This window comes from Sinocyclocheilus anshuiensis, unplaced genomic scaffold (genome assembly GCF_001515605.1).
Source record: "Sinocyclocheilus anshuiensis isolate Anshui unplaced genomic scaffold, SAMN03320099.WGS_v1.1 scaffold403, whole genome shotgun sequence".
Classification (NCBI taxonomy): domain Eukaryota; kingdom Metazoa; phylum Chordata; class Actinopteri; order Cypriniformes; family Cyprinidae; genus Sinocyclocheilus; species Sinocyclocheilus anshuiensis.
In genome coordinates this window covers 155,303-167,250 of record NW_015552553.1, presented here as the reverse complement: position 1 = coordinate 167,250, position 11,948 = coordinate 155,303, and the positions used below count along the sequence as shown (strand labels likewise).

General features: G+C 35.4%; 1 protein-coding gene across 1 annotated transcript; it reads left to right on the top strand.

Annotated features, from left to right (window-relative positions):
• The first annotated feature begins 404 nt into the window (after positions 1-404).
• On the top strand, positions 405-11,186 carry LOC107664514 (protein spinster homolog 3-like). The gene is made up of 13 exons (XM_016455104.1): positions 405-727; positions 2,228-2,462; positions 2,557-2,622; positions 4,379-4,515; positions 4,757-4,908; positions 5,442-5,508; positions 6,065-6,207; positions 6,746-6,898; positions 7,258-7,447; positions 7,940-8,005; positions 8,694-8,792; positions 9,008-9,179; positions 10,607-11,186. Exons 2-13 carry the CDS (start codon positions 2,255-2,257, stop codon positions 10,648-10,650), a joined length of 1,497 nt encoding a protein of 498 aa, XP_016310590.1. The 5' UTR covers positions 405-727; positions 2,228-2,254; the 3' UTR covers positions 10,651-11,186.
• The last annotated feature ends 762 nt before the right edge of the window (positions 11,187-11,948 follow it).

Sequence of the window (11,948 nt, the reverse complement as noted above, 5' to 3'; positions counted from 1 at the left end):
ATGACTCTCAGAACGTGGTCTAAGAGAATACGTAGGCCAGTATCCTGTTACATATGGTACAATGTACACTCACCGGCCATTTTATTAGGTACACCTGTTCAATTGCTTGGTAACACAAATTGCTAACATGTCAATATGGACCAAAATCTCTGAGGAATGTTTCCAACACCTTGTTGAATCTATGCCACGAAGAATTAAGGCAGTTCTGAAGGCAAAAGGGGGTCCAACCCGGTACTAGCAAGGTGTACCTAATAAAGTGGCCAGTGAGTGTATATACAGTGGCTTTGTTTTTTAGAGAAGTTGTCAGGCAGATTGTTTCCCAAGAATGACCAAATTTTCTGGCAGCTTTGTTTGTCAGACCTTTGTCCTGGTGTTCAGAACATTACTGTGAAACATAATGCCAAAAGCCCCGGCAGATCTGGATAACAGTGTGAAGCAGAAAGCATGAAGTGAACATGGAGATGAAAATCTACAGGTTTGTGGTCTATTGCAACACAAGGAGGAACAGTACTGCTGCGTGTGACCAGAGAAAAGGAGGCAGGGCTTGATTCTAACTTAATAACCCTGCAGTGTGCTGTATTCACAGAGGAATGCCTTTCTGTTTCTACAAGTGACATCTCAACAAACACAGCAACAAAAAAAAAAAAAGAAAGAAAGAAAAAGGAAGAAAAAAGAAAGAAAACATAGATTGGAGTGGCACTGGGCATTGGGGCACATCAACTAAAATGTAAGTAACTTTGTTTAAATTATTGAGACTGTCAAGATAAAATGATCTTCTAATGAAATGTTCAGTCTTAATTACTGCACAAAAAAGTTTGAAAACTTAAATATACCATAACCTCAGTGTCTAAAAGACTGGTTGCATTCTAGATTCAAAGCTGAACAATCATATGGCATTGTCCTGTTGCAGTCATGCAGCTAATCATCACAACAGTGGCATTGTTGGCAGTCCGCTGAGGAACTTAGTCCTGACCCGAACTCCTCTAATGATACCCATTTGGACGTATAGTCTGTTCAAACTACCACTAAAAGGAAGCTTAATCTATCTTTCTTCACAGACAATATAACTTCTTAATATAACACAATAAAACATATTAATATTACTTCAGGCTAAAGATGTCGGCCATTATATATATATACATACATACATACATACATACATACATACATACATACATACATACATACATACATACATATACATATACAGGACGATCTTCCTGTGGTAAAAGTGCTGCTTCTGAAATGGCATCAGCTTGTGGGTTGTGAGAGTAACAAGACAGGTTGCTGAGTGCGACTAGTAAGATCACAACCAATTTTGAGAACAACTTGCAGTCTACCTTCCATTCTCAAAAAGGTTATTCTCTTCTGTAATACAGAAACTAAATTTGCTCATTTAAGAGGTCATGAATAAAATGACAAGTAGCTCGCACCATATCCACAGGAAATGTTGTGTCAGTCCCTTTAACACTGATGCTTCTTATAGTATTTTCACAGCATATAAGAAAAGAATACAACAGAAAATGGTGTAGAAACGGGTTAGGAATCTGTTTTCCCTCTGCATTTGGTTGTATATGTTAAATCATCACATAAAAGCTTCTGTTCACCATTATCCATTATAACTCTAAATCAAATTTTTCATCATGGCCTTGGTTTCCTGACCCATTTATTCAGGAAGTCTAATCACAGTTTTACTTTGCACACAAATGCACAAAATGGCCTATAAATCAGTCAGATTTAGTCAAACCAAAACTTGGTAATGACAAATAAGCACAATGGCATCAGGACTTAAAATGGTAGCAAGCTAATAGGTTAGCAACACTGTTATCAAAGAAATAGCCTCACTGGGTAAGGCAAGGACAAACGTCTTCTAGTTCTAGACATCAACTTCAGACACTTGGTTCTACATCATTTGCATGAAATACAAGCTATGTTTTCCCAATCCAGCAAAACAAATTATTTGATAAAATACTGCTGAGCGTTTATCTCCATATAAGGCATTTGTCACTAGCTGTGTTCAGTGATTGTGATTACACTCCAGGCCTGTGCTTTTCCTAGTTGCTGTGGATACCTAAACATTGTCCAGTGTCCTGGAATCACATGAAAGCCATGTGAGGTTTATGCCAGAGTTTATAAAGCATTCATCAGTGCAAGAGGGCTTGAAAATCACAATGGTTGGGCACTTTACCATCTGTGAAGTGCTTACAAGTTATTGTTCTTTTTATAGAGGCAAAAAATAGATACAGTGGGCATCATGACCTCCAACCAACACAGACCAAGAAACCGCTTGAGCCTCCGCTCAAACATAACTGTACGTTATGGCTCCATGAGCTCAGAGCAACCAGATAGTGATGCATCCTCCATGCAGACAACCGTCATCTCTCAGAAATGCTCCTACATCGCAGTGGCAGTGCTCTGCTATATTAATCTCCTCAACTATATGGACCGTTATACTATAGCAGGTGAGCACACCATCATCAAAGCCATATCAAGTGGGATGGTTCACAGAAAAAGTCATTATAAAGAGAGACAGACGTTGCTCTGGTTTTATTCCAGGTGTGCTGCTTAGCATCCAGAATTACTTTGAAATCCCTGACAGCACGTCTGGCCTCCTGCAGACAGGTATCAGTTTGAGTTTGTAGTACATTGCACTGACAGTACAGTAAAAAAAAAACAAAGATGAACTAATAGGTATTTTTCTGTAATTTTAGTAACATGCCCAGAATTACGTAAAACACAAATAAATTTGTATGTGTAAATGATGCAATTATATATATATATATTACTTTTGTTTCATCAAGGATGCATTAAATGTATCACAGAAGTGACAGTAAAAAAGAAATGTTTTTCAAAAACTTTTTTTATTCGTTAAAGTATCCTGGTAAAAAGTTTCCACAATAAAATATTAAGCATAGGGCTGGACAATAATTCAATATCAATATGTATCGCGATATAATTTTTTTCAATAACGGTGATAGGATTTTTAAACACATTTCCGATATTATATACATTACCAGTTTCCCATACATTGATTTATTTGTGCCGTTTGACTTCGTTGAATAAACATGAGCACTGCACGTTTCAAAATCATAACACGGCGCGGGTGTTTTATATGAATGTATCTCTGAAGGGAATTGACTGTCTTCAGAAAAGTTTCGATGGCATTTTCATTTGATCTGATAAAGTAGCATTCATGAGCGGAGCTGCTTTGATTACAGCCATCACTGGGGAAACTGCTAGTTTTATCACTCTAAAAGCGCCCCCTGCTGGCAGAGAATCAGTTTGCATTTTAAATAAGCCCGTCTCCAGCAACATTTCCAGTTTTTGTTGTTGTTCAATTTTTTTGTTTTCTGCAGCGACTCGGAGCACTTTTCATACCCTTTTTTCTGGCTGAAGCACATTTGTTTCAATCTATAAGAATAATCAGCCTACACTACCAGTCAAAAGTTTTTGAACAGTAAGATTTTTAATGTTGTTTTTTCTTTCTTTTTTTTTAAGAATTCTCTTCTGCTCACCAAGGCTGCATTTATTTGATCCAAAGTACAGCAAAAACAGTAAAATGTTTAAATATTTTTACTATTTAAAATTGCTTTCTATTTGAATAGATTTTAAAATGTAATTTATTCCTGTGATCATACATAGGTACATTTTCAGCATCATTACTCCAGTCTTCAGTGTCACATGATCCTTCAGAAATCATTCTAATATGCTGATTTGCTGATTATCAATATTTAAAACCGTTGAGTTTTAAATACTGATTTCAAACAGTTGAGTTGAGTACATGAAATAAAAAGCTTTTGTAACATTATACACTATTCCATTCAGTATAATTTTTATTATTTTTTTGGGAAAGAAATTATAGAAATTAATACTTTTATTTAGCAAGGATGCTTAAAATTGATCAAAAGTGATGATAAAGGCATTTATAATGTTACAAAAGATTTCTATTTCAGATAAATAGTGTTCATATCGATATCGGAATTATATCGTATCGACCGAAATTAAGAAATATACCGTGATATCAATTTTGGCCATATCGTCCAGCCCTAATTAAGCAGCACAACTGTTTTCAACATTGGTGATAATAAGAAATGTTTCTTGAGCACCAGCTCAGCATATTAGAATGAGTTCTAAAGGATCATGTGACACTGAATACTGGCGTAATGGCTGCTAAAAATTCAGCTTTGCCATAGGAATAAATTACGTTAAAATATATTCAAATAGTAATCAGTTATTTTAAATTGTAATAGTATTTCAAAATATTACTGATGACCTTGATGAGCATAAGAGACATCTTTCAAAAACATTTAAAAAAAAGCACCAAAACTTTGAACTGAAGTGTATCTTTGCCATCAACCATGTATTAACATATTTACAGTTTTTATCTGTAGCTTTATGTTCTTGGCGCCAGTTTTTGGTTACCTCGGTGATCGCTATGACAGGAAGCTTATCATGATCGCTGGGCTGATTGTGTGGATCGTCACAACATTGGGCAGCTCTTTTGTCAAACAAACGGTAGAGTACTTTAAAGTATGGATTTACAGTTTAATCTTTGTAGTCTCACAATGTTAATGATATGTTTAAACTTGTACCTACACTTTTGACCAATATCTTTTTTTTTTACTATCATATATTATATTATACTATATTTTATATAACAGTAAATTTAATTAAATTTAACAGTATTAAAATTTGAAGAACAGAAATTAATTTTGTTTTAAGTTACATACAGTATCTGTCTTTACTCTTACCACAGCACTTCTGGGTTCTGGTGCTGACAAGGGCCTTAGTTGGGACAGGAGAAGCCAGTTACTCCACCATAGCTCCTACTATCATTGGTGACTTGTTCACTGGCACTAAGAGAACACTCATGATCTCCTTCTTCTACATCTTCATACCAGTCGGAAGGTGAAGGCCTTACTGCAAGATACATATACAAACTTATTCAGACTTTTCACTGTTTGTATGACTCTGCTTCTCTGTGTTTGCGTGTTCCAGACAGACTGTGAGTCTGTGCTTTAGTGGTGGGGATTTTTCAGTGACTTTTTCTGCAGGTTATTTCGGCAAATTAACATCATTGACTCATTTATTTAAACCATTAATTCAAAAAGTCTGATTCATTTAGGAACGAAACAAGCATTTAATTTACTCAGCTGATTTGTTCAAAATTCCGCTGCTCTGAGATGTGGAATGATAAATCTGTAGCTTTGTTTGGAACTAATTTCTTTGCCGTATCAAAAATAGACAAAGTAAATGGCAAAAATGTGTCCGTGTAGGTTACTTAATATTAACCTCTTGTTTTTTGAACTGTTGTGTAAGATTACAATTACAGCACTCTTGCTTGTGTGGTATTGTATACAATTTTTCCTACATTGACAAGACTTTTGTTGAATCTTTTTTACTCTTTCTGACTGTATGTGTTCCTTTTTCTCTTTATTCAGTGGTCTTGGATATATTTTGGGGGCAACTATAGCTACTGCAACAGAGGATTGGCGTTGGGCCCTGAGGGTAAGAGAATATATATTTTCTAAATATATATTGAGTGACAACATGTTACAGAAAGCACTATTACAGCTTTACTGTGTTAGATTTAATATTCTGTTAATCTTGTTATAATTCAGTCAACTTAAATGTAGGCTCTGTACTGCATTATATTTTAACGGTCTAATTGGATTTCCTTCTAACTATTGCATAACTGTACTCCATTCAAGCTAAAAAAAATCACTTTAAAGTGAATCAGTTAAAGCAGTTTATATGCTCTGTTCTCACTTAAACATTGCTCTTATACAGGGGCTTCAAAGCAGTATTGCAGAGGATCTAGCAATTATTTGATCTCAAACATCAAAAAATGAAGTGTATTAAACAAAAATGCAGTTTTAGGTTGATTTATTGATTCATTCAATTAAAAGTAAAATGCAATTTACAAGATTCTGTACATCATTACTGATTATTTTAGTGGCTTTGCAATGTAAGCATATATTGATTTAATATAATCAAGACATTTATAATGCTACATTTATAAAAGAATGTTACGTGGGCTGTATGAGTGTTGGTTCTGATGTAGGTCAATCCAGCGCTGGGAGGGCTGGGTCTGCTACTTCTGGTGTTTCTGATTCCTAATCCTCCTCGTGGAGCCTCCGACAACCAAGGTGGAGCAACCATGGAAAGCACCTCTTATATTGAGGACATCAAGTACCTCCTGAAGAAGTAAGTCATTGTAGAGATTCCATTACATTTCATTCAGTTTGGCATGTGCTCATTACACTTTTAATGATGTTTGGGTTTAAGCTTCCTATGCTCTAGGGCAGTGGTCAACATGTGGGCACAGGGTGGCCTAAAATTATTCAATTAAAAAAAAAAACTAATAAAAATGCTAAAAACACACAATGTGATATAATGTGTGGTAAACGGTAACTGTCTTTATTCTCCCTTAAAGGAATAGTTCACCCAAAAATTTACGCACCCTCATGTTGTTCCAAACCTGTAAAAGTGTCTTTCTTATGTTGAACACAAAAGAAGATATTTTGAAGAATTTTGAAAAACCCCATGTACTTCTATAGTAGGGAAAGAAATATGGAAGACCATCAACTGTTTGATTACCAGAATTCTTCAAAATATCTTCTTTTATGCTCAGCATGAGAAAGAAACTCATACAGGTTTGGAACAACATGAGGGTGAGTAAATTATTATTTTTGGGTGAACTATCCCTTTAACTATTACTTTTGGATCTGTGCCTCCTTTCCAGTCGGAGTTTTGTCTGGTCTTCTCTTGGCGTGACTGCTATGGCTTTTGTCACAGGGGCTCTGGCCTTCTGGACCCCCACCTTCCTGTTTCGTGCACAGGTTACACAGGGTCTCAGACCACCATGCAATGAAGAGCCCTGTGACCCTTTAGACAGGTACAGCAAGTCTCTTTCCTTTTGACTTTATATAATTGGGCAGATCTTAAAGGAAAGCAGTGAGGTTAGCAGTAGACTAGTAGACTGAGATTAGCCAAAGATTGGTTAAACAGCAGAGACTTCCTCTGTGATAGTGTTCATATCAGCTTGTTCCTTGGTTAGATAAGACATACTCTCAGTGCAGCTGTTTTTGCTCTTGCAATCCTGTCAATATATCTGTTTATTATGTTTCTCACCATTTCTCCAAACTGAGTTGAGAGTATTCATGTGTTTAACAAAGTCAGACTGGTCTGGTAGGTTCTGTGAGAATCTGAGACAGAAATTGATCACCACACTGTTTCTTCTTTCTCTTGTGAAAGTTACATCTTTGGAGCCATCACAGTGGTGACAGGGATTGTTGGAGTGTTTCTGGGCACCTGCATTTCAAAGCAGCTGAGAGACAGAGTGCCCAATGCGGACCCTCTCATCTGTGCTGTAGGCATGCTCAGTTCCTCCCCCTGCTTTTTTATTGCCATCGTCCTGGCGGCCACCAGCATCCCAGCCACATACGTAAGCAAGGATCAGCCACGTTCCTGCAGTTGGCTGGATTAGTTTGTGATGTTCAGTATTTGCATGAATGTTAAAGAAATAGTTCACCCAAAAATAAAAATTCAAATCTGTATTACTGACTTTCTTCTGTGATAAACAAAAAGCAAGAAGAACATTCATCTGAACATTTCAACTGTTTTTGTCCAAACAATTAAAGTCAACGGGGTTTAAAACAACACTGCGCACTACTGACTTTAATTGCATGCTCACACAAAAAAAGAAGTAGTCAGGGTTGCAACGTCATGAGGGTGATTAAACAAAGACAGAATGTACATTTTTGGGTGAACTATTAATATACTCTTTTAACTGACCTAAACTTAAACAATGTACTTAGGCACATAGATTGAATGTTTACAGTGTACCATAGATTATTTGCTGTCATAGTACAGTGTAACCACCAGGGTGCGATATAGTCTAAATATTTGTCTCTGTTTGATTTTTGTCATAATACAGACATTCATTGCTATTGGAGAGACTTTGCTGTCCCTCAACTGGGCTATTCTGGCAGACATTCTGCTGGTGAGAGGTTTACGCTTCTCAATACAACATAAAAGTGGTGAAATTAAACACACACTCTTTTAAATTAGCACAGCATGTGGAGACCTGCTAAGTGATTCAATATAGCTAATGGTATAAGATGAAACATTTACACCCATTATGCTTAAGAACTTTGAGGGTGATTAAACAAAGACAGAATGTACATTTTTGGGTGAACTATTAATATACTCTTTTAACTGACCTAAACTTAAACAATGTACTTAGGCACATAGATTGAATGTTTACAGTGTACCATAGATTATTTGCTGTCATAGTACAGTGTAACCACCAGGGTGCGATATAGTCTAAATATTTGTCTCTGTTTGATTTTTGTCATAATACAGACATTCATTGCTATTGGAGAGACTTTGCTGTCCCTCAACTGGGCTATTCTGGCGGACATTCTGCTGGTGAGAGGTTTACGCTTCTCAATACAACATAAAAGTGGTGAAATGAAACACACACTCTTTTAAATTAGCACAGCATGTGGAGACCTGCTAAGTGATTCAATAAAGCTAACGGTATAAGATGAAACATTTACACCCATTATGCTTAAGAACTTTAGAAATGTTGAGAATACTGGTGTATTGTTTAATTATTTGTTCTTAATTTTCAAGTGTGTGATTATTAGAATACAACTGTTGAGAAAATTTTATTCTTATTTTTTTAGTATGTCGTTGTGCCAACTAGAAGAGCGACAGCTGAGGCCTTACAGATTATGGTCTGTCATCTCCTTGGAGATGCAGGAAGTCCATACCTTATTGGTGCGGTAAGCATATTTGAATCCACAGTACTTTCATATAAAATAGCAGTGGGGTCAAAGGTTTTGCTGTCACTATCCAGAAGTGCTTTGGAACACATGACACTACTGGATACAAAATTGCACCTTGTGAAACAGCAATTGTCTTGGCATAGTTCAATTATTTTTCACAGTGTAATTTAAAAAAACAAAAGGACTGTTAACTTTTTGTGTGTTTTGTTCAGATCTCAGATGCTCTGCTTAAGTACAATCCAGAATCTCCCAGCTGGGATTTCTGTAGACTGGAATATAGCTTTCTTCTGTGTCCATTCATTGGGGTCCTGGGAGGCCTGTTTTTCCTAATGACCTCTCTGTATATCAAAGAGGACAGGAAAGCAGCAGAACTGCTGGCTTCAGGTAATAACAGGCTTTTGTAATTCCAGACTGTCCAAACTGTCTTTCTTCTTGGTGTTTACTTGTATGTTCTTGGACATAATCAACTGGTTTGATTTTACGTACGTTTAAAGAAAAAATATAAGGCATTTAATGCATGCACAGCTCAAACCTAGGCAGATTTGAAAAACACGATAACAAGATTAAATATAAGGGACATTTATTTTAACATGGCAATTCATAGTTACTGATTAATTGTTGACATCAAAAGCTGGTTATGTCAAGCTATTAAATGATTAAATCAATAAAACCTTTATTTAAATGTGAAATTAATTGTAATTTATTCTAAACACACCTTATGACCTCTGTTCGCTTACACACTTGGCACAGATAATATTGTCTGTTAGCTAGTGACAAAGTATAAAAGATTACACTGTGACCAAATCTGTGGTGCAACATGTGATGATGGGATATTTATACAAGGCTGGGTCAAAGGCCTCTTGTCCTGCTGGATCTTTTCCACTAATGGGCGTTATATGAACAGGGCATGATTATGAGAGAATTGTGTGCTTAAAAAAATTAGAATAAAATATAAATTTGTGTGCATTTTTTTAATTTAATCTAAAATTAAACTAGAAATTAATACTTTTTAAGAAATTAATTAGGAAATTACCTTTATTACGCCTGCTTAACAAAATTCAGCGTTGACTTCACAGAAATAAATTACATTTTAAAATATATTGTATAAAATATAGAATTTTTCGGACAAAATATAATGAACTAAAAGTATAATATTTTACAATATTTCTGTTTTTACTCTATTTTTGCAGCATTGGTAAGCATACGAGACATCTTTTAAAGAATATTTAAAAAAATCTTTCAGTGTACAGTATATAGGCTAAATGATTTTAACAATTAACAATAAAACATACATCATTTTAAGAATGTCTTGATATTGAAATTATGGCGGTACTAATGACAGTAGCATTTAAGCTGCACAAACATGATTTCAGATTATACATAGAGCATCTTGTGTGTAGAATCTATCTAAACTATTCCTTATTAATTTTATGGCATAACGTTTCTTTGTTTTAAGCTCATAAATCCTGAGTATAAAGATTTCCTCTCCTCTCTTATATCTATAAAGAAGGAAAAACAATAAGATTAGTTGTAAACCAGTGCCACCAGTAGCTTCCTCTGTCTTCATATCTGCTGGTTCTTTGTTTAGAAAGAACAGAAGATACTGTTTACTGCAGCTCTTTCTGTACTTGTCAAATTTCTGATTTATCGAGGGCCAAAATCTAATAATATCACAGTCCAAAGCACTTGTTTGGAAATGTGAAAGGCTGTCAAGAATGCAGTCTTGGAGCTGGTTTTGAATGTTACTCCATAGCGGTACATAAATACATATATTTGAATCATTTTCTTCCTTTCCGTCTTCTTCAATTCAGGACAAGCTCCTGAACCACCAGAGACATCCACAGAGTCAGTGTGACCTTTTAAATACCAACCAAGACCTTGGATGAGCTTTCTGCATCAAGCAGACACTTGTGATTGCGCATGTGAATGCATGAAATGAGACACAGATTAATGGACGGATTTTAGAATCTTTGATTGTACGAGAAACATGTACAAGTTTACAACACATAAGCACTGGACTGCAATCTTGCTAAGAAAAAAAAAATTCAGGCATTGTATTTTTATGTTTTAAACATTTTTGTAATTGTAATGCCTTACACTTGTGACTTATCATTGTCTTGCTTACACATTTTCCTTTTTTAGATATAGTTTTGTGATTTGTACCCATTTATGTTAAACAAAATGTTGGCAGACAAAGCTCGGCATGCCATGTACTTGTCATTAGAAGCTTTCGTCCTGCTTTTTTCTCTTGGCAGCTGTGTGCTACTAATGAGAGCCTCAGGGGAACAAGGGGGAGAACATCCCTTTCTGGACTAAAACTGAAATCTTGAAATACTGTATGTACCAAATTAATCCTCCAGTGTACTGAGACTTGAAATGTGTGGCAAATTAATAGGCTATTTAAATGTCATTATTTTTATTGTACTGTTTTAGTTCATTGTACTGTTGATCTTTTTCCTTTTTTTTAAATTTTTTTTATTTTTTTTTTTTTACAAAAAGCTTTTAAATAAATGCATATGCTTTTTATTTTCATGGCTTGCCTGCAATCAAAATTCAGAATTCTGTCATACCTCTAAGAAACTGTAGGTGGCAGAATATACATGTTTAAACCACCGCAAAACATTTAGACCTAAACTTTTGGAGTATTACTAAGCAATATCCTGAATCCTCTATAATAGAGATAGTGTCAAATGTGGTAGTTAGAGTTTCTAAATATGGTTATTTATATTTTCAACGTTGGATAAGGCACCTCAGAATAAACCTTAGGAGGTCAAGAAAACTGAGCTGTTCTATTCGTTTCCTATTGCGTTTCAAACCTGTTCAAAATTCAAAATGTATGATGTATCTAATTACAAATCAATAATTTGTTTGCAAAATAGCAGTTTACACACACACACACACACACACACACATACAAAAAGGCAGAATGTGTTGCCAACTGTCATTTTTTAACAATAAAAAACTTCTTAGTCGTAACTACGTTACATTACTGTAGTAATAGGGTTGCATAAGTGTAGGACACAGCTAAGTGCTTTTTTTCTTTAGATGAGTTTTTTTTAGATAGATGATGTCTTTTATTTAGATAAGACAGTGTAGTGAGTGACGGGAAGCTATGTTGGGGAGAGAGAGAGGGGACGGGCGAGATCGAGAAAG